The sequence below is a fragment of the Prunus dulcis genome, chromosome 5 (genome assembly GCF_902201215.1).
Source record: "Prunus dulcis chromosome 5, ALMONDv2, whole genome shotgun sequence".
In the NCBI taxonomy this organism is placed as follows: Eukaryota; Viridiplantae; Streptophyta; class Magnoliopsida; order Rosales; family Rosaceae; genus Prunus; species Prunus dulcis.
The window spans coordinates 18,128,465-18,149,398 of record NC_047654.1 but is presented as its reverse complement, the minus strand read 5'-3'; the positions used below and the strand labels follow the sequence as shown (position 1 = coordinate 18,149,398).

General features: G+C 37.0%; 5 protein-coding genes across 11 annotated transcripts; 4 read left to right on the top strand and 1 right to left on the bottom strand.

The window, feature by feature from the left end:
- Window positions 1-365: 365 nt before the first annotated feature.
- LOC117627484 (protein N-lysine methyltransferase METTL21A) lies at window positions 366-4,375 on the top strand. The gene is made up of 5 exons (XM_034359601.1): window positions 366-809; window positions 2,412-2,554; window positions 2,955-3,139; window positions 3,782-3,895; window positions 3,968-4,375. The coding sequence occupies exons 1-5, from the start codon at window positions 498-500 to the stop codon at window positions 4,093-4,095; spliced, it is 882 nt and encodes a 293-aa protein (XP_034215492.1). The 5' UTR covers window positions 366-497; the 3' UTR covers window positions 4,096-4,375.
- A 422-nt stretch (window positions 4,376-4,797) lies between these two features.
- LOC117627483 (alcohol dehydrogenase-like 6) lies at window positions 4,798-9,842 on the top strand. Of its 3 annotated transcripts, XM_034359600.1 has the most exons (11): window positions 4,798-5,130; window positions 5,259-5,395; window positions 6,091-6,128; window positions 6,875-6,978; window positions 7,090-7,197; window positions 7,795-7,877; window positions 7,963-8,038; window positions 8,135-8,196; window positions 8,459-8,554; window positions 8,678-8,839; window positions 9,438-9,842. In XM_034359600.1, exons 1-11 carry the CDS (start codon window positions 5,079-5,081, stop codon window positions 9,552-9,554), a joined length of 1,035 nt encoding a protein of 344 aa, XP_034215491.1. In that variant the 5' UTR covers window positions 4,798-5,078; the 3' UTR covers window positions 9,555-9,842. The 3 variants fall into 3 exon arrangements, with proteins under 3 accessions (XP_034215491.1, XP_034215489.1, XP_034215490.1); XM_034359598.1 differs by having other exon boundaries at window positions 6,875-7,197; XM_034359599.1 differs by lacking the exon at window positions 6,091-6,128 and having other exon boundaries at window positions 6,864-7,197.
- A 923-nt stretch (window positions 9,843-10,765) lies between these two features.
- On the top strand, window positions 10,766-12,012 carry LOC117628346 (NDR1/HIN1-like protein 6). Its single transcript, XM_034360769.1, has one exon. The coding sequence runs from the start codon at window positions 11,016-11,018 to the stop codon at window positions 11,877-11,879; it is 864 nt and encodes a 287-aa protein (XP_034216660.1). The 5' UTR covers window positions 10,766-11,015; the 3' UTR covers window positions 11,880-12,012.
- Window positions 12,013-12,090: 78 nt separating this feature from the next.
- On the bottom strand, window positions 12,091-16,541 carry LOC117628042. Of its 5 annotated transcripts, none has more exons than XR_004585887.1 (5): window positions 16,312-16,541; window positions 15,066-15,978; window positions 14,347-14,513; window positions 12,846-13,110; window positions 12,091-12,563 (listed from the first exon to the last, which is right to left on the bottom strand). XR_004585887.1 is itself a non-coding variant. In XM_034360400.1 (4 exons), the coding sequence occupies exons 1-4, from the start codon at window positions 16,515-16,517 to the stop codon at window positions 12,903-12,905; spliced, it is 1,494 nt and encodes a 497-aa protein (XP_034216291.1). In that variant the 5' UTR covers window positions 16,518-16,541; the 3' UTR covers window positions 12,091-12,902. The 5 variants fall into 5 exon arrangements, 2 of the variants coding, with proteins under 2 accessions (XP_034216291.1, XP_034216293.1); XR_004585886.1 differs by having other exon boundaries at window positions 12,091-12,560; XR_004585888.1 differs by having other exon boundaries at window positions 12,091-12,379.
- LOC117628044 (coiled-coil domain-containing protein 12-like) lies at window positions 16,360-20,479 on the top strand. Its single transcript, XM_034360404.1, has 5 exons — window positions 16,360-16,809; window positions 17,570-17,729; window positions 18,487-18,610; window positions 18,723-18,837; window positions 20,133-20,479. The coding sequence occupies exons 2-5, from the start codon at window positions 17,572-17,574 to the stop codon at window positions 20,189-20,191; spliced, it is 456 nt and encodes a 151-aa protein (XP_034216295.1). The 5' UTR covers window positions 16,360-16,809; window positions 17,570-17,571; the 3' UTR covers window positions 20,192-20,479.
- Window positions 20,480-20,934: the final 455 nt, after the last annotated feature.

Below are 20,934 nucleotides of genomic sequence, written 5' to 3'. Positions count from 1 at the left end.
GGGGTTGTTTTGGGCATGATTTACAACATATTTGTGACGGAAGATGGATTTCAGAAAATTAAACCCTAAAACTAACATAAAAAGACCCATTTACCCTTATATTTAATAGAAAACTTAACACAACAGACGTCATGACTTTTATTACTAACGAAAGTAGAGTTTAAGGACCACTGCAACCATTTTGAAAATTGAAAGACGAAAATGCGGATCGGACTAAAGTTTAGTGACTGTTTTACCTAAAAATCCAAGAATTTAATAACTAAATATAAGTATAAGCATAGGTAGCGTATAATAATCTGGTTTGTTATAAGCCTAACCGTTGGTTGTACGGGACGGCCAAGATTAGCTTATGAATAACAAAGTCAATGGTAGAATTCCTCAGAGGAGCTCTCTAAGCCCGTAGGGGCTGGCTGGGGGCTGTAAAAGTTGTTTCTCCTAAAATCCCATTATTAATTCCCAATTCCGTTTCCACCACGAAGGCCTCTAGTCCCGTAGTCATGGCCACAGAAGAAATAGTATTGGAAGAAGAAGAAGAAGAAGAAGAAGAGAAGGAAAGAATGGTTACGTTGGGATCCTACAAAGGTATGGTTAGGCTGCTGAGGGTGAAAGCAGAACAAGAGGAGGAAGAAGAAGAAGAAGAATTGGATTCATTTGCTGCTACTGCAGCTTCAGAGGAGACAATGCTGCTGTGGGGAATGCAACAGCCAACTCTCTCCAAACCAAACGCATTCGTTTCTCAGTCTTCTCTTCAACTGAAACTCGATGTCTGTGGTCACTCACTCGCCATTTTCCAGTCCCCTTCTTCTTTGGTATCAATTTTTTTTTTTTGCTTGTCTTTCTACAATAATTTTAATTTACCATTCAAATATTTCAATGCTTGTTTCAGTGTGACCTAGACTTCTTGAAAGCTAAAAAAATAGCAAAATAGCATTCTAGATACGTAGATAGAAAGAAGTATAAGAAGAAATCTACCTAGTAGAAATCCGGACGCTTTATTACTTACTGTTGTAGCTAGTTTCTGGAAACAAATATTTGTTTTCCCCAGTCATTATGGAGATAATGGCTGGGAGAAAATGTATGATTGATGACTTCTGGGCCACAGAGGTAAACTATGGCTGGGAGAAATGTATACTTCCATGCCAAAACACCAATATAGAGTTTTATGAAATTACTTTTCATTACTTGAGAGTCCCTGTACCTTGCCTTTGATTAATAAAGATAAAAAGTCAAACCGAGTTTCCATTTTTAAATACTAGAATATAAAACCTAGTATGGAAATTTCATAGATTTTGAAGTTCTTGGGGTGCACAAGGTAAGCCTATATAAACCGCAGACAATTTCATGACTTGGAGACAGCTTTCATTACAAGCTGTAAAACGCGTAACCCCCATTGTGCCACATTTTGCGGTAGGTATGCATTCCGTTATGCTCCCAATCCTGTGACCTATACACTTGAATGTTAGTTCAACAGTAATATTGTTCCGAGCTTGAGATGAAATTCAATGCCTAGCTGAGAAATGAGAAGCAATTGAAGAAGAAATACATTGATGAGCTACAGGTGTGATGTTGTGGCAGGTTGGATTCTTTTCCCCTTGACAGTTAAATACTGGTAGTACTTGGTGGCACCATGCTTCTATGTCAACGGGAAGAGCACATTATAGAGCTTCTCGATTAAGTGGAAGCATGTGCAATAAAACTAGATGACATTAGACCCATTGTAGTGTCTAGAGTGCTCATCCGCATGTATCTGATAATAAAGAGTGAAGTTTTGGTAGCGTTACATAATAGTCAGCAGCATGAAGCATTGCTTGACCATGATAGGGAAGGTAGTATGCCCAGTGGCTATGACATCTACAGGATCAAAGGCTGCTGACATAATCTTTTATAATTAGTTATTTAGACTGAATGTGTGAATATTGTAATGCAGAAGTGTTGGACTATCTGTAGTACCATGTTATGATGGGGCACAACCTTTTTCGAAACTTAGCTGCAGGTTATCATAAAACTAAAGAAAGGAATAAAGAGTCTTGGCTTACTGTTACTGTTATCAAGTAAGATGGGCAACTGGAAAGTGTCTTGCAGTTTACATATTAGAATGCAGCAGAAAAACAATGCCAATGAGGGTCATTGTTTTTAAAAATAAAAATAAAAACCCTAAATAAATGAAGATGTGCTTTAATTTTGTTGTGGTATACAGATGCAATATAAAGACCAATCCTTTTTTGGTGCCCTCCAACATCTGTTTTTTTTTTCCAGAGGATTAGATGGTTGTATCAGAATAGATTTTGATTGAATGAATTTTAAAGCTTCCACCATCATCACATCCCACTCACTTTTAAGTTCTTTAACCTTCTAGAATTCTCAATGTTTATTCAAATTTTTCTTGAATAATTTAACTTATTGAACTGTAGAGCACACCTGGAGTAACTGGTGCTGTCATGTGGGACAGTGGAGTTATATTGGGGAAGTTTCTAGAGCATGCTTCGGACTCAGAGTTGCTACTTCTTCAAGGCAAGAAAGTTGTTGAATTGGGCTCTGGCTGTGGATTAGTCGGGTAATTATAATTACAATCACTTTCTTTACATCTATCTTTTTTTGTTCTCTAATTTCTGTCAGAAAATATTTCATATGCTAGAACGTCTAACTGGACTGTTCTATCAGTACTTTCTATTATTAGACTAGCTTTTGAATGGGTAGAATTTGAAGCCTGTACTGTTAGATCACCTTATCCAACAGAACTCTACTTTTGTGCAGTTTGGGTTGATTGATAGGCCATGCTAACAAGATACAATTCATGCTAACAAGATACAATTGAGTTGACATTTATATGCCTACCCCCATGAAAACATAAATCTGAATTTTGGCTTGAGTTTCTAATTTATATGCCAGGCTGAAGTAATGGTTCTCTTACTTGCTGTATGCTATCTTTCTTTTCTTCTTCCTTTTTCTTCCAGCTGCATTGCAGCTCTTCTAGGTGGTCAAGTTGTCCTCACAGATCTTCCTGATAGACTCAGACTACTGAGAAAGAATATTGAAGTCAATCTGAGACATGAAGATATGCGAGGTTCAGCAAAAGTGATGGAATTCATATGGGGAGATGATCCTGACCTGGAACTGACAGAACCTCCACCTGATGTTGGTAATATGTTGGTTCTCTCCTATAGAGCAGCAACATGTACTATTTCCCTTGCAGTGCAGCACATTAAATCTTGGATATTTAATTGTTAATAAAAAAGTTACCAAATTGGAGAAGAAAAAAAAACAGAGAGAAAAACCTCTTGCAAAATGGGACACGTTTTGACGGCAAAAACTTTTGTAAAAGTCCAACTGAGAGTTATCTGTTCCAGAATCAAATTCGAAATTGTCTTAATCCAAGCATGATTTCGAATGCTAAAGCATAATAACCTCTCTTAGAATACCCAAAGGGTAGTTGAATCATTGAGGATTCTGTCATCAAGTACTTATAGCATAATGCCATATTCCTTTCTATGGTAAGTGGTAGGAGCAGCTTTTGTATTTTGTGAGAAAAAATTGGTATCTTCGTTGCATTCTCTTACATGACAGCATCTCTATGGTACGCCAAAAGTCGTCTTAGTTTACTGCGTGCTCCACTGCTCATTTCTTGATCATAGTAATGAACCTGGATTTGAATGCTTTGAGACAAGAATCAATCTCATGTCATTTGATGTTCTTTCTTTTTAGGTCAAAGTGCTATTGAATAGTATCAATACTCAAAACCAAATTTTGTTAAAGTTGTATTTTTACCAAAATGTTATTCCAGTGCTAGGTTCTGATGTAATCTATAGTGAGGGAGCAGTTTTGGATTTGCTGTCTACACTGCGGCAGCTCTGTGGAGGTGAAACAACAATCTTTTTGGCTGGAGAACTTCGAAATGGTAATAATTGCCTTTTATATTATTTGAATGTCCTTTTTCTGTAGTGTACTCAAATTCTACTTCCTACTGCAGATGCTGTCCTTGAATACTTCTTAGAGTGCGCAATGAAGGATTTTGTAATTGGGCGTTTGGACCAAAGACAATGGCATCCGGACTATTGCAGCAGTCGTGTTGTTTTGTATGTTCTCGTCAAGAAGTGATAGTTGAGGGGGGAAATGATCAATGGGTAATTCATAACCAATACAAGTTCAATCATAAATGGTCATGTAATTCACTTTCATTGAGCTGTATTCATGAAAAAGAAAGGAAAGCCCTCAAGTTGTGGCCTGTATTCATCTCTTTTAGTTTCAGTTTTGTGTGATGCCATGCCAGAAGAGAAGAGAATGCTTCAATTTTGGAATCAAACTTTTGTTACATTTCTTCTTTTTAACTTGTTTGAGTCAGAGAAATATGATGCAGGAATTGGATAAATTCTACTCACCAGTCAGTCACCAACCTTTGCTTCCCCAACTCTCTAAATCGTTTTGATTGGTGTCTATAGAGTCTGGCTAGAATCTGTGTGTCTTGCCGGAGTTGTTAGTCTGTCTTGCACTTGCATTTCGTAATCCCTTCTTCATATTCTCCTTGATGATATGATACGCAGTGCAAATGTGCCTTACGAACGGCTACCAACCCAATAATAAAAGGAATTACTTAATGAATAATGTAATTTAGAATAAAATCCAGTCGCCAATATTTTTGTGCACATAGAACTAAAATTTATTTTCATTATTCGATCATCCAAACTCAAACTAAAACACTGTCACATTTTAACAGTACTCTTGTTTCTAGTTCCAATGTTGTTGAATGAGATGTCTCAAATTCTAGTACCTGATTTTTTTATTTTTTTTATTTAAGAAGAAAAACAAGGTGGAGTGGAGTGTCCGGTAAAAGACAGCCTATCCCCTCTCTGCAACGGTTAGGTGAAGAAAACCTTTACCCACCAACCCCGCTTTTGTAGAGACTACAGCTACAGATTATTTGTTGACTTGTAAAGAGGGGAGAGTCTAAAGACAATTGCTTTGCTCCCTCACTCCAGCCAACCTCGTCGTCTCCCTCGTCTGGTTCTTCTTTGTTGATTGTTCGCTGTCTGTCTTTCTTGTCTTCGGAATATTAATTCAGGAAGACAAGCTTTGCGCAGCAAATGCAAATGTCATTGCCTTGCGTAAAACAACCCGATGTCATCACCTGCAAAGGTATGTATGTTATTTCTACAATGCATGCTTGCTGCAATCTTCACATTCACAGTACGAATATGGAATTTGCTTCTAATTATAGTTATTAATCATGTATTATTTTGTTTTTTTAAAAAAATTTGTAAAAGCTGCGGTGGCATGGGGAGCTGGAAAGCCTTTGGTGATAGAGGAAGTGAATGTGAATCCACCTCAGGCAATGGAGATAAGGATCAAAGTCGTCTGCACCTCTCTCTGTCGCAGTGACATCACTGCCTGGGAGTCTCAGGTACTCTCCTCTTCTTATTTTGTCCTACTCTTTTCCCCCTTTCTTTTCTTCTTCTTTTCAACACAAATAGAGATAAAACAATATTACTTTTCCTTCACTTCTTTTTTTTTCTTGTTTCCTACTTATTGAACATCTAGGAAAATAATCATTATCTGGCTAGGAAAATTCGTTTAACAATTACTTATGGTTTCTATCTGACCAAGAAAAATTAAAACTTTGTTTGTGCCACTGCCAGATATGCTTTCTTCTTTCCGGATGGATTAATTTTCTTGTAAAACAATTGTTCAAGATTAGTCATTAAAGTAACTGAGAAGAAGTAAACCTTGGTTTAAAGTAATGAACTTATCCATGAATTAATATCCTGTTTAAATTTTTCGAAATTCAGACCTATCAGGAGCTAAGCATCAACTGACTATTCATCTTACTGAAAAAAGTTATGTATGTTGATACCAAAAATATGATTATTTATGGATACCCCTTGATGGTTACTGAACATGGATTCTCCTTAAAGAGCATCTTCTACCTTCTCCCTCACATCATCACATGAAGCAGGAGAATACTCGTATTTCATCCACACCGCCGTTCTTTCAATGCAGTTATACTTCCCTGATAAAAACTTAGGAAAAAGGGTGCTGAATTTATTCATGAGAATACTGGTATTTCATCCTACTCCATTTCCCCCTGTTATTTTGCAGGCTATTTTTCCTCGAATATTTGGCCATGAAGCAACAGGGTAAGTTATTTCCCTATTTTTTTCATCTACTTATATTTATATTATAGTACTAGCTATCTAATGCAAGATTGAGAAACTATGGCATAATGCACAAGTGGTTTCCAATTATCAGGCCGTAAAATTGTTTAGTCAATTTCTTAGTTAATTTTTTATATTCTAGATGTATGCCTTGCTTGTAACATGTGTTGAGCTGAATTGGCCCTTCCATTGGATGCTCAGGTTTGGGTTAGAGGTGATACTTGAGGTATAGAAGTGAGGACAATGCTTGGCTCCTCACTGGTGAGGAAGAACTTTTTCCTTCCTACTGGGGTGTCACACTCACCATTTTCTCCTATTATCTTTGCAACATTAAATGATTATAGTTAACAACAATTTAATATGGTACTCCCCACCATTTTCAACAATTCATGCTTTTAAATTGGTGATTACCTTCATCCACACTGGTGAAGAGCCAAGCATTGTTCTAGGAGTGATACAATCAGAGTGTGTTGAAGATAACCACGCTATACTGAACTGTTGCTCTTGTGATACACTACAGCACCAAAACTTATTTCCTTAGGTTTGAAGTAAAGGACAGTTTCACTTATATAAGAAATACAAAAAGGCGTAGAGAAAATATCAATAAGCTTTGAATGGTTTGTAGGGTGAGGATGATCAACTACTCCACAGTGCTGTGATATTATATTATTATTGCTGATTTGCTATACTTCTTTAGGTGATATAAGTTCCCAATAGCTATTTTTCAGGATTGTCGAGAGTGTTGGGCAGGGAGTTACAGAGTTTACTGAAGGGGACCATGTGCTAACAGTCTTCATTGGAGAGTGCGGGAAATGCAGGCAATGCACATCAGGTAAAAGCAACATATGTGAAGTACTGGGGCTGGAAAGGAGAGGTGTAATGCACTGTGATCAGAGGACGCGCTTCTCCATAAATGGGGAGCCCATTTATCATTATTGTGCAGTTTCAAGTTTCAGTGAATATACTGTGGTGCACTCGGGATGTGCTGTCAAAATCAGCTCAGTTGTGCCTCTGGAGAAAGTATGCCTTCTCAGTTGTGGAGTAGCTGCAGGTAGAGTTTCAAATCATGATATTGCCATCAAATCACATGATACCATGACCATTTATTCTTTCATTGTATTTATGTAAATACATGCATATGATAAATGCATACATACATATATAGCTCAGATACGCTATACAGGTGTAGCTAGAAATTATTGGTATTGGGTAGAAGTTTCTTTGCGGTGACCAAACTAAATGACCTGAAAATAGAAGTTTAAATACTAGAATGTGAATGAGAATCAAATAGTAATTTCGAGTGGGAGCATAAAAAAGCTAAAGCACAAATAATCACTGATGTTTGTAATAATGCACTTGCCCTGCACATGGGTGTATAATTTGGTTCGCATATGCAAGTTGGTGTTTGTCTGTGTTCATGTTGTAATAGAGGAATGAATTTTCCGTTAATGATAAGTTTCTTCACAATTAAAATGCAAGGAATAATATAAAAAGGCTTCCTTTGTTTTGGAGGTGATGGGGGATAGGGAGGAGCAGAAGAAAAGGAATCGGATAGCCCTCACATGCCCCTGCACGTAGTCACATACATATGTAATTGCAATTCTTGATCAAGGAAAAACGTTGCTGACATATGTTGACATATTTTTAGGCTTGGGTGCAGCTTGGAATGTTGCTGATATATCTAATGGATCAAGTGTGGTGATATTTGGTCTTGGGACCGTAGGCCTTTCTGTAAGTGCAGAGACTTGTTAACAGTTTTCACTTTTCAAATATGACAGCAGCATGACTTAAACAGTAATGATTTCTTGTATGATAGGTTGCACAGGGTGCTAAGCTTAGGGGAGCATCTCAAATAATTGGTGTTGACACTAATCCTGAAAAGGGTGAAAATGGTATTTTTTTTATTTTCTTTTTCTTTTTCTGTCTGGAGTTCTATGGTACAAGTCCCTAATGTATTTGTTGGTAAAGAAGTGCTCTTATTTGTACAGCAAAAGCTTTTGGAATTACAGCATTTATCAACCTTCATGACAGCAAAGATCCTATTCAACAGGTAATGTTGAAATAAACAGAAACAACCATATTCCCCTGCTGCCCTCCCAAGTGAAATTTATTATGAAAGAAATAAAAAGAATTAAATAGCCAGCATAACTGATGCCGGATTTGGTGGTAAATTGAATGAGGTGATTGGAATTTCTGTCTCATTGGTGATATAGTGAATCTTATAATGCAACAGTGATATGTGTAAGGAACCATGATGAATGAACTTGAAGTCATTTAGTTTGAAATTTACATATAAGCTAACTTTCTTTCAGGTTATTAAGAATCTGACAGGTGGAGGGGCTGATTACTCATTTGAATGTATAGGTGACACTGGAATGGTAACTACTGCTTTGCAGGCATGCTGCGATGTAAATTTCTCATATCTCAGTGTTTTTCTTTTTCCCCTAAGCCTATCTCATATTTATTTTTGTGTATGTGATGAGTTCTTATTTATTGAACTTCACTCATTTGTATCTGGCGTTTCTTTGAAGGGATGGGGGTTGACAGTTACACTTGGTGTGCCAAAAGTGAAGCCGGAGGTAACAGCTCATTATGGAATATTTCTTACTGGAAGAACATTGAAGGGATCTCTATTTGGAGGATGGAAACCTAAATCTCATCTCCCTTCATTAGTAGATATGTACACAAAAAAGGTAATACTAACTAAAACTTCAATGAATCTTCAATAAGTCCAATCTCCCTTCTAATATTAAGTGTCCTTTTCCCTCCCATTGTTGTAAAATTTCGTGTGTCCTCATGTAGCTGGAAAATCTACTGACAATGTTTAGTCCTAGTTACAAGAATGCGATAGGGCATGCCCAAACAATTTATCATGTCTTAGTTTGATAAATGTCTAATGTACAAACTTATCAAATCATCTTGTTTGAAGTAGTAGGGTTATAATCTGAATTTCGCTTAGTATCGAATTCTTAGGTTGAATTTATAAACCATCTAGAACAAGTTCCTCCTAATCCTTCTCACTGCTATTTCTTCTGTGTTAAACTATTTCTTTCTTCAGCTTTAAAGGTGTGTATGCTAAGAAGGCATGCCAATTTGCAGCCAGTATGATGCTAAATTCTTTTGTTTTATTTCATGTTAACCGTTGATCTCTGTTTTAAACAGCTAACATGTTCCCATTGACCGATCATGTTTATTCTTCTAGTTTAAGAAAAAAATACTTACTTGTTACATTTTTTTAATCCACAAAATAAAATGCACAGCCTGTTTGAATTCCAAAAAATCTACCTGCAGGAAATCCAAGTCGACGAGTACATAACACATAACCTGCCATTTGAAGATGTCAACAAAGCTTTCAACCTCATGAGAGAAGGGAAGTGTTTGCGTTGTGTCATCCACATGGCAAAGTAATTTCTCTTTTTCTGTCATATTGAAGTTGCCTTGCCTGGATACACGTGAGAGAGTTAATTGTACAATATTGTTCTGATAAAATAAAGTAAGTTTCATCTGAATTCTGAAAGTGGGTATTTATGGAGTAGGATTATCTGTGGGCAATCTACTGGAAGCTCAAACCTATCTCACATAACCCGCCGTATTACTTGTTTGTTACTATGTTAAAACTATTCTTAAAGTTGGGCATCTACACTAGCATTCTATGGGATTTGAGAAGACAGATTTAATTCAATCTTCTTGGTCATACGTGCAACGTGTTTGATGGGTGAACAAAACCCATATGGTTTAAAGTATCAAATTAACACGAGAGAGAGATTCCTTTCCACTTTTTTTTGTTAAGTACAAGCGATAGTCTAAATTAGAGGGAAGGGGGATTTCTCACAGACACCCACACACAAATGATGCCATGGGGGTTCGATTCTGTGACTTATGATCTGCAAGTCAAGATCATTTTCTACTCGGCTAGACCCCGTTGGTGTTTATGATGTAAAATGACTACCACACCCTTGGGAATGGTGACATGTGCCAAGCACATGATTTCTTTTTATGGAAAAACTAAGAGACGAAGGCAAATAACATTTTTTTTTTCTTCAAATGTTATGTTTTAATGTTTTTAAGTTAATTCAATTTTTTATTAATTTCAAAAAGGTTTATAGGTTTTTAAAGGACAAAAAAAAGGTGTATAATGTTTATTTAACGGTAAATTTAACGGATTGGACTATATAGGCTAATAGTGTTAAATATGGGATTAAATTGGCTAAATTGAAAACACATGAACTAAATTGGCCAACATAGTAAAACACAAGGACCATTTTGACATTTAAGCCTTTTAATTAAATCCAAATTAAAGTTCAGAAGGGGAACGCTATTTCTTTTGAGAAAAAATAATATAAAAAAAAGACATATGGGTTCAAATTCAGTATCTCTCTTATTCAATTTTTAAGTGTTTGCTTTTGCTAGCTAACTGCTGGAATTTCGTAGGAGCACCTTAAGTTGCAAGTGTCTCAAAACTAGAGCTTTTATAACAGACAAGGAAATGTGGTAGTTCAAGTATGTGTTTAAGTGTATGCTTCTTTCTTGTTATAACTTAGCTGAACTACCATACCATATCACATGTATGATAATGATATACGGTACCTGGTGTTGCGTTTGTTGTTGTGAGCAGGTGAGGATGGTAATCAGTTCAAACCTTTCTGGTTTTTCTCCCAAAAAGGTCCTATCCTAATCCTAGGAAGGAAGCAGAACACATACGCAAATGCTATTAGGAAGGAAATGTTAATTCAAACTTCAAAATCTCTATTTATATCCATGAGTTACTAAGAATGCTTTCTCAGTTACTCTATCTATCTAGACTACTATCAATATCATCCATGATCGCAGTTAGTTGTGGGTGAGAGCTATTTAAAATAACAGAGAGAGATGGGTGATCATCAGAGAGTTCATCCTGCTGGGGATGTGGAAGCACCACCCACCACCGTGTCTGTGCCTCCGGCAGTGCCACAGCCACAGGGACACCGGCACAGTTCATCAGTAACAACAACAACAACAACAGAGAAAGAAAAGTTTGATAAAGATCAGAAAGAGGAGATTGATCAGCAGGAGCATCACCCTTTACAAATACAAGCACGTAGTAGCCTTCCGGTTAATATCCATGCGAAGAAGCCACCAACAAATTTAAAGAGAAGCACAAGCACATGTTCATGTACTTGTTGGAGCAGGTGCATGTATTGCACAATAGGCATCCTTGTCTTTGTATTCATCATAATAGGAGCCACTGCTGGCCTTCTCTACCTTATCTTCCATCCAAAACTTCCAAATTACTCGGTTGATAGCTTGAAAATAAGCGATCTAAGGCTCAATTTGGACATTACTCTATATGCTAAATTTGACGTGAAGATAACAGCCAATAACCCAAATAAAAAGATCGGAATTCACTACGAGCAAGGTGGCCGGTTGAGCGTGTGGTATACAAACATGAAGCTTTGCCAAGGGACACTGCCAAAGTTTTACCAAGGTCACCAGAACAAAACACTACTCAACGTGGCCTTGACCGGCCAAACGCAGTACGGAAACACTTTGATGAATGCACTGCAACAGCAACAACAAACCGGACGCATCCCCTTGGATCTTAAGGTTGATGCACCCGTAGCAATCCAACTCGGGACATTAAAGCTCAGGAAGGTAAGGATCTTGGGGGAATGCTTGTTGGTGGTGGATAGCTTAACTGCTAATAACTTGATTAGCATTAAAGCTAATAATTGTAGATTTAGATTGAAGCTTTGATTGAATTAATCCGGCATCAAGTCTTTGTCTGTCTGTCTACAATTTTGGAGATGGGATGGGACCTGTTTTAATCCCCTTCCCTTCTCTTTATTGCATTTCTTTCTTTATTTCTTTTTCCTTTTTGTTTTTGAGATGGAAGGTTTGAATTTGATTGTTTTCCACATTGCTCGCCTTTTAATCTTGTAGTAAGATGAGAATCCTCGAATGCATGAAAATCACAATACCGTGTGGCTAAAGCAACATCTTATAAAAACTGTTTTACAAACCTACATTATTATAGGGTTTACATGACAGTGGCATGTCCATCAATAATTTGAGTTTTATAACTAGAAAGATCAGAGAACCCACCGTCTCCTAGATGTACCCAAATGACTGGAACATATGGGCGCCACAAACCACCAGGTGTTCTGATCAGTTCAAGTCTCAGCTGATCCAGCAGGTCCCGTTTGACAAAAATGCCACCCCCCAAATTCAAGCAGATCTTCAAACCCCTCAATGACCTATAGAGGAAATAAATAATTTTCTTTTTTACGTTCTCTGGAATAGCTCATCATAGATCAAACCCCAATATAGCAAGAAGTAGCCACTCAGTCATTCCATAAACCATTGCCCATTCCCATATGAAACTTGGGTTCTTCGTTGTATTATTTGCAGGACTTCATTTCTTCAAGAATCTGTTTACTACTAGCAGCCACAATTATGTGTGAGATTAAATTAAGCCACTTTGCAGGCTGAAGGAAACAATTCATCAAAAGTTGCATACCCTTGCAACCAACCATTACTCTCACAAAACTCTAGATGTACATTTATTTAGAGAATATTCCTATAATCAGTTTCAACACACATTTGATGTAACAGTTAGAATGGATAATGTGTTTGCTTGTTTCTCTATAAGTGTAAAGGTAGTTATTAATGAATGTAGATACAGATTCAATCACTTCAATTGTTAACATGGATTAACTATACCTGATATCACCATCCATGGGAGCATGCTTCACTTCTTAATCTGAGGACAACATAGAACTAATCACCAGTCAAAGCGCGAGGTCTGTGCTCAATGGTAAACAAGGACATCCCAGTTTGTGAAATTGCTCTCACAAATGCCATATTTGCCGTTACAGTTGGAGCACACCAGTAATCACCAGTACCAAAAACAACCTTATTCTTCAAAGCCAGTTTTCTAGTGGTTGGAAGGTTCATCATGCGTTCAGAAGGACTATTAGGAACAACCCTATACCAGTCCTAAAGGTTATTAGTGCAGGATAATACAAAATATTTTATATATACATATAAATTTAAGGGTAATGATTTCCCCACTCCAATTTTATCCACTAACACTCCTTTTTTAGTTATAAAATGGAGTGTAAGTGGATAAAATTGGAGTGGGGAAATCACCACTCATATTTAAACCACGATTAACCATAGATATATAAGGGAGCAAAAATCATCAAACATATCAAACAAAATGTCAATGAAACTCAAATTTTTTCGGACAGGCTTAACCCTGTTTGGACTTAATGCACATTGCAGACTAGGGTTGGTTGGTTCTCACAAATGTCTACTGTGTTTGTTTCCCAATTTCTACAATTTTTTTTTTTCCTACATATATAGAAGAAGAAAAAAAGCCCTATAGATATGCTTAATGTCCTACACTGAGGGGAACAGAATCTACATACTTTACCAACCTTGGAAGCAAATATGTAAGTGTAATTCTCCAAATGCAATCTAAGAAGGTCACCTAAATCATGAATCCAAGATTAACTCACCAATTAAGTTGAAGCATTCTGCAACCTAAGGCGAATTATATCAGTGAAATTTTTTGAAGTTCTAAGAAATAAGTATACTAGAGACAACACACATGCACAGAAAGCCCAAAAGAACGACAACTACTAACTGAAGGAGGTTGCAAAACCAGGGCCGCAGGGGCCAGAGGTAGGACATAAGTAACCCTTGGGAGAAATTAACCCTGACAGCAATAAATAAGAAAATTCAGCAAACTTCTGAGGAAACCCAAATTGGCCAAATCTGTCCTCGTCAATGTGGGTTTTATGGTTTTCCCTCCTTCCCAGCAATCATTTACTGTGGTCAGCTGCTAGTCCCACTTGTCCTCACTGAGCTATTTTTGGTCCTCTGGTAAACGGTTAAAACTTAAAGGTGGGTAAAAGAGTTTGTTGTGAAGGACATCACTAAACTATTTTGTATTAGAACATCTTTAAATGTGAACCACAAAATAAAATAACCATGTTGCTTTAAATAATTAACTTAAAGAACAACGTCGTACAAAATAAAATAACTACACACAATGCAATTAAAGCAGACCTTGTAGATCATATGCTCAACTTTGACTAGTTTAGTTTTTTTTTTTTTTTTCCTCTCTATAATGTCAGTGTTTATTTCCCTTTGAAATTAATGCAGATAAAAAAAAAATTCAAAGAAGTTAAAAAGAAAAAACTGGTCAAAAACTCACGTAAGACAATTCAGTAACTGACTAGCTCTCAACTTCTCATTGGGCCCTCCACACATCAATACTAACTCTTTGAACTCTGAACGAACACTTTCACAGATTATGACTCTCTTCCCAGATATTGTGCGACCAAGTTCAACAAGAATTGGATTCTGAATTTCAGACATCACCTGGCAGAAGATCAAGAAACCGTACCTGGGATGTTAATGTAAGGCCAATATTTTTTTCAAGAAGAAAAAAAAAGTTTGAAGATAAACAAACCTTGTGAGTCAGCACAGTAGTTTTTACCACAAGAAACATTTTAGGAAAAGATTAATCAACAGAATACAGAAGTTCAATGTATTGTGTACCGGTGACTAAAATCTTAAAAGTTGTCATTTTAACATACTGCCAAGTCTTAATACTTGACCATTTTGCTCGTGGGCAAAGAGGAATAAGGGAGAAAGAGAGAGAGAGAGAGAGAGAGAGAGAGAGAGAGAGAGAGAGAGCAATATGATCTTCTACTTATTAATTTCTTTATAGGTAGCATAAAATGTAACAAAAGATTTGAGCAGTAAAACTTTACTATAATAACTGCTATTATCATGCTTGCTAAGTATAATTAATAATATATCCTTTTTTTCTGAATTGGGGGAGGGAGGATTCGAACTTGGGACCTCTCCAACAATGTGGAAAGAAATAGCCAATACTCCAAACAAAAGGTGCAACCAGGAAGAACTAACCTGTCCAATCACAAACTCGTAGTTACCCTTAAACCGTTGCCTCAATTCACTTTCTGGAGTAGCCAAAAGTTTTGGAGTGCCACCATTACTAATACCTGATACAAGAGCAATCAAGGCAGTTGTATCAAAGTTTATAAGTTCACTTTGACCCAGAAGACTCCCAACTTGAGCGGATTCCCCATTTTTTAGATACAATGAGTAGAATTCCATTCCTGAAATAAGGTTAGAGAAAGCACGGAAAAATTCTGTGTGCTCTGTTGAGACGAACGGATCTTTCTCAGTAACAGCAGCCTCTCCCAGGCTTGAATCCTTCACATCAGATTCTGAACTTAAAACAGTGTTCCTTGTATCACTAACCTTTATTTCGAATGCACAAGCCTCTTGATATGTTCTCGCAACAAGTACATTAGTCCATTCACCTGCTTCCTCGGATAAATCAAAATTAAAATCTAAAACAGGAAAATCCAATTGAAACTCAGTGGCCCCAAATTCATCTTTGAGTTTATCGCAAACAATGCTGCTAAGTCCATTTCGGTTTGAAAAGAAGAGAATAACTGAGGAAGGTTTCAGTGCCACGGCTGACCGGGCAGCAGCAGTGACTTGCTGAATACGCAATTTTAAGCCCTTACTCTTATCCCTTTTGTAAGGGGATCCGCAGCTGCTGCCACTCCAACTAATGTATTTTGGGTTCCTATCAGATACAATAATCCAGACAGGGTTCCTATGGAGAGTACATACTATATCAACGTGGACATGTATTTTAAGACAAGGGTCGGTTTTCTGCCCATGTGGATGTGGGGCTAAAGTTGACAAAGGAATTGGCTTGCAAACGCGGGAAACACCAGTGATGAAAGGCTGCTGGAGAAGGTGAACAACTGCCTCGAGGTGCCCGATATTGACACTGCCAAAATTACTATTTACTATTTAGTTTACAAACAAGACAGACACTGCCATTCATTCAAAACAAGAACTCAACTCAACTCGTTTGATTGCTGATGCGCTTTACATTTACAACGACACGACAAGTAGTAAGTAAAGCAGATAACTTGTATTTCACTTGTTTATATATATATATATATATATATATATATCCTTTTCTCCTATATTTCCAATTTCATTATAAGATACCCTAAGCAAAAAAGGAGCAGTAAATTATAAATAAATAAATAAAGAAGATATTTTATTATTATTGGGAGGAGTGCATTAGAATTAAATCTTAGAAGTTAGAAGGAAGGAATGGGCAAACCTGAGGTTGAGGGGAGTGGAAGAAGAGGAGGAGGTGGAGGAGCAACAGCGGCAGAGGAAAGTGAGTTCGGAGTGGGCCAATTTGAGAAGAGTGCGTCTGCAAGAAGCAGTGATCTTGGTGGAAGCTGGCAATCCCTCTATTCGGTCGATCACATCTCTGCATCTCTTTTTTGCCAATTCCACTTGTGCTTCTGCTTCCTTTCTCATTCTTCCTTCCTTATCGTGCTCTCGCTTCTGCTAGTCTAGTGCTTTACAAAGACAAAAACAGTAGCTTTTGACAGACATACAGGCCCATTACAGGCCCAATAGCTTCTGATCTTCATTTTACTTACTTGGAGTTGGACTGGCCAGGCCCCTTAGCCTATACTAAAGATCTTTCTTTCTTTCTTTTTCACCTCCCAACTCCAACTTTCACTTTCTTTTCTTCAATCCCCTCAGTGACAGAGAGAGCAGTGCAGCAGACGAGTCGACACTCCGGAACCTTCTCTTCTCTTCTCTGGTAATACTTCTATCTTCTTCTTCTTTTATCTGTTGTTCCGTAACTATAAAAAAGGGCCCATAAATATATCACTCGAGACTCAAGTGCGAAGAAAACTCGCACTTTCAGTCTTGTATCTGGTTCTTCAGCTCCTCTTCGTTTTTTAAATTGAAACCTAACTCAGGAATCAATTATGCATTAGATTGATTATGCTAAGCGCTTGTATGAATATGGGTTGGTTTGCTCGGTAGTCTGGGGATCAGAAATTCTAACAATTTACTAATTTCTTTTGTTTTGAAGAGGATATTGGTGGGTCTTGATTATATGAGAGGAAAAAAAACTTTATTTAAATTTATTTTAAACAAGAAACCTTTTCTTTTTGTTCTTTTTTTTTGGGAATGGCTTTGCTTTTAATCTTCTTGAACTATTTGTGTCTGACTCGCTACTTGTGCTGAAAGACTAAAATTTTCATGAAATATTTCTACTCGCGTCTATGTATATTTGCTCCAGACAGATTCTTGGTGTTTCAAGAACGTCTTTTGTGGAAAATAATTTTTTTTAATGAGTTAGGGCTGAGTATTTGATGCTATAGCTCCAATTGAGCATGTAATGTCGTATGCCTTATTATGTGAAACCTTGTACAGAGAGTTGCCTTTTGCATTTGATCTCTGCAATATATTGTTGATGTCATTTCATTATTCATTATTGAGAGGAGATAAGCCATATTTGGAGATGAAACTACTGATCTGTTAAATATTAACTGTTTCTTCTACATTTGAAGCAATGGCCGCTGAAGAGGACTCCATTGAACAAGTAGTTGCAGCACGTCAAGAGAGGCTAAGAGCTCTTAAAGCTGCGCAGGAACTGTTAAACACTCCAGATGAGGATTCCTCTCTGGTTGACTCTAATGCTGACGAAGACAATGAAACTAGCGAAGAAACGTGAGTAGATCCTATTCTTTTTGTATGTTAATATCACTTACTTACCACCCTCCAATTCCCCATTAGTCTTATTTAGGGTTTTGTTCATGATATTAATTTCAGTTCAATGCCCTGGAAGGTGTTATAGTGCATCTTCCTTTCAAATTCATGATTTTGTGCAGTGAGATTTGTGTACAATATTTATCCCATGATGTTGCCAATGCCCCCATACCCACTCTGTAATTATAGACATATGTGTGCTGTGCTTTCATATGTCATTTGAGATGATACATCAAAGGTTTTTGTTTATATTTAATCCTTTATATACCTCAACAATGTATGCAGGTGCTTTATGGTTTTCTCATTTTTGTGGTTAGCATGACTATGGATTATGGGTTCAGAACATGAGTACAAGATCTTTAAGTATAAGGAAAACAGTAAACCTGAAATAGTGTCCAAAAGGGGAAGTTGAATTAAGTTTGGGAAGGTTAGGTAGAAATTTCACATACACATAAGAGACTTCTGCTTCCAATTTTTCGAAACCTATATCTTCACTTGTAGTGGTAATAGTATTTGACTTCATGTCATGATTGCAATTATTTAGTTTAATGAGATAGTTGATTATGAATTATACTAGAAGGTATGATTAGGATGTGATTGGTCATATTTTAATGATACATAAGGGGTTGTTAGTTCTTCAAGTTCTGTAATTTTATTGGCTAGGGATACTTCAAATGAGGTTTTAATATTTAACTGTCAACTTGTGCAATAACACCAGCATGAAATTCCGAAATTATGTTCCTCATGATAAGAAGCTTCAGGAGGGAAAGCTTGTTCCACCAGTCCTACCAAAGTTTGAAGACCCTGTTGCAGCAGTAACTTCTCCCTCAGAGAAGAAAGAGGTACTTCATTACTTTTGAATTTCTTTACTTAGTCTCTTAATCACTAGCTTCTGTGTCTTTCATGGTGAATTGTCCATTATGTCACATGTTCTAATTCTTGATTAATGTTCAGGACCCGTTTGTGAATATTGCTCCTAAAAAACCAAACTGGGAACTTCGCAGGGATGTGCAGAAGAAGCTTGATAAGCTTGAAAGGCGAACCCAAAAGGCAATGTGTAAACTTATGGGTATGGAATTACCATTTTTCTTAATAACATGTTCCCTCCATAGAAAAATTTAACAGAACACATTTCATGAAAGATCTCTTCTTAAATTGGTTGGATAGATAACAGATGAGTGGTTTTCGTAAGTTTAAAAACTTATGACCATTTTTTACTTTCAGAAACAAAGCATTCGATTTTTTCATTTTCTTTTCATATTCCTTGATATTGAAATTTTTCTGCATGATTTGGATTATTATTTCCTACTGGGCAATTATATCAAACTTCAAATGGTGGCCCCTTGGATATCCTGTTGCATTGTATGGGGGTAAATAGTTTCAGAACCATAGTTTTGGGGCCTCATTTCAGCCCTCTCCATTAAAAGATCCAGTCTTTTCTTTGATGTGCTTGCCCCACGATGTAAACAGACTAACAATGCAGTAGAGAGTGAGTTTGGGTTTAGAAAATGGGGAAAAGGTTTCTAGGAAGCATATCTTGCATTTGGTTAGGGCCCAATCTTGCCTTTGAAGCACTCTGAGCCTAGTTGGTTAAGAATATATTCTCTGGCTAAACAAAAGCTATATTTTGTATGAAAGAAGATGTTATGTTTGTGGTGGCTTTTTCCAGTTCATTCTTCTTGACCTTGTGTTTGAATGAGGGGCTTGAAAGTGCCAAGGGATGGTAAACTGACAGGATTTTAAAGTGATTGGGATATAAAGTCCCAAGATTTCAGTTTTACTTGTTTGGTTAACATATAAAGTGTCATGGAATGCAAATTAGGAACTTAGGTTTTGTGTCCTGGTCCCTGAAACCGAGGACCGAGGACACTGGACTCAGGATCCCATGCCAAGGACCTGGACCTCTGGCCATGGATCCTCGTCCGCAGGACTGGGTACCCGGACCAGGGTCCCAGAGCTAAGGTCCAGCGCCCTAGGTCCCAGTTTTAAATGGGCCAAATCCGGTTAAGATGGAGTTTTAAAGTAACACTTAACCTCAAATCCAATCGCCAAGACCCTCACCCAAACATGCCATAGGAGATATATCTTTTAAGTTCCTGTATGCTATAATTTTATTATGGCCTGTTAGTCTAGTTTATGTTTTTCTTTTTTATGGAAGTTATTGGACCAACATCTTCAAAGTTTGTAATGTAAAAGCATGCAATGCAAGTGTTTTTCACTTTACACTTAATTAGCCTACACCCTGTGACAATGAGAACTAAATGCTTAATCCGGTGGCTTTAATAAGCTGTAACTTAGATTAGATGTAGAGTCATATTGAACTCACTTTACTGGTTCTTGTTTTTTCTTTTTCTTTTTTGGCAGAGGAACAAGAGAAGCAAAAGCAATTGGATGAAGATGGCAGAAATGGTGCAGAAGACTAGTATGACCAGCTGCAAATTGGCATAATGTAACGAACGGCATTAGCAGATAGAATGACCAGCTGCAGTTCCAGCCTGGAGCGATGTGTGGTCTATGATTCTCCACCTCAGGATATTTGTGATCTCTGCTTGATGATGCTGTTGGTTTTGCTAGGCCTAGGGATGTTTGTATTGACATTGTTTGTTAGTTTTTGTTACTTGGGCTTTTTGTTTACGAAGTTAATTCTACATTTGTCCAAATATTTACAATTTGCCCTTCAAAAGTAAATACCCGTTGTTGAATCCAATTAATTGGGGCGTTGTACTTAAAAAATAAGAATTTGAATCCTTTATTTTCCGTAACAAGGAAGCTTGTACCTAGAGAGAGGGAGAGAGTGTGTGCGCACGCACCAAATAAACGAAACGAATTCTATTCTAAGAGCATCTCTAGGAGAGTACAAATTTTAGTCAAATTCTAGCTATAATAGCTTTCTAGTTATAATAGCTAGAAAGCTATTATAGCAAACTACTTAAAAAATGTTTTTTCTAGCAATGTTCTTCATTTTAACTCGTTTAAAATATTTTTTCTCTTGCAAATCAAATATATTAAAAAGAAAAGTAGAAACCCAACCTCACCAATCTCTCAAATGTCTCTATCCCTCTCTTCCTTTTTCTCTCTCCTCATTCCTAAATGTAGAGAATCAAAAGTTGGTTCTCCAAAATAGAAAGCCAAGTAGAGAGTTTGCTGGATGAAGATTTTCCTTCTT

Excerpts from the sequence above, each read along its gene's own strand:
- LOC117627484 (XM_034359601.1), top strand. The coding sequence starts at position 498 with ATGGCCACAGAAGAAATAGTATTGGAAGAAGAAGAAGAAGAAGAAGAA. Across the intron at positions 3,140-3,781 it reads AGAACCTCCACCTGATGTTG|TGCTAGGTTCTGATGTAATC; the intron begins GTAATATGTTGG and ends ATGTTATTCCAG. Across the intron at positions 3,896-3,967 it reads GGCTGGAGAACTTCGAAATG|ATGCTGTCCTTGAATACTTC; the intron begins GTAATAATTGCC and ends TTCCTACTGCAG.
- LOC117627483 (XM_034359598.1), top strand. The coding sequence starts at position 5,079 with ATGCAAATGTCATTGCCTTGCGTAAAACAACCCGATGTCATCACCTGC. Across the intron at positions 5,131-5,258 it reads CGATGTCATCACCTGCAAAG|CTGCGGTGGCATGGGGAGCT; the intron begins GTATGTATGTTA and ends AATTTGTAAAAG. Across the intron at positions 8,555-8,677 it reads CTTTGCAGGCATGCTGCGAT|GGATGGGGGTTGACAGTTAC; the intron begins GTAAATTTCTCA and ends GTTTCTTTGAAG.
- LOC117628042 (XM_034360400.1), bottom strand. The coding sequence starts at position 16,517 with ATGAGAAAGGAAGCAGAAGCACAAGTGGAATTGGCAAAAAAGAGATGC. Across the intron at positions 15,979-16,311 it reads TCCACTCCCCTCAACCTCAG|TAATTTTGGCAGTGTCAATA; the intron begins GTTTGCCCATTC and ends AATAGTAAATAG. Across the intron at positions 14,514-15,065 it reads ACGAGTTTGTGATTGGACAG|GTGATGTCTGAAATTCAGAA; the intron begins GTTAGTTCTTCC and ends ATCTTCTGCCAG.
- LOC117628044 (XM_034360404.1), top strand. The coding sequence starts at position 17,572 with ATGGCCGCTGAAGAGGACTCCATTGAACAAGTAGTTGCAGCACGTCAA. Across the intron at positions 17,730-18,486 it reads AATGAAACTAGCGAAGAAAC|CATGAAATTCCGAAATTATG; the intron begins GTGAGTAGATCC and ends CAATAACACCAG. Across the intron at positions 18,611-18,722 it reads CTCCCTCAGAGAAGAAAGAG|GACCCGTTTGTGAATATTGC; the intron begins GTACTTCATTAC and ends ATTAATGTTCAG.
- LOC117628346 (XM_034360769.1), top strand. The coding sequence starts at position 11,016 with ATGGGTGATCATCAGAGAGTTCATCCTGCTGGGGATGTGGAAGCACCA.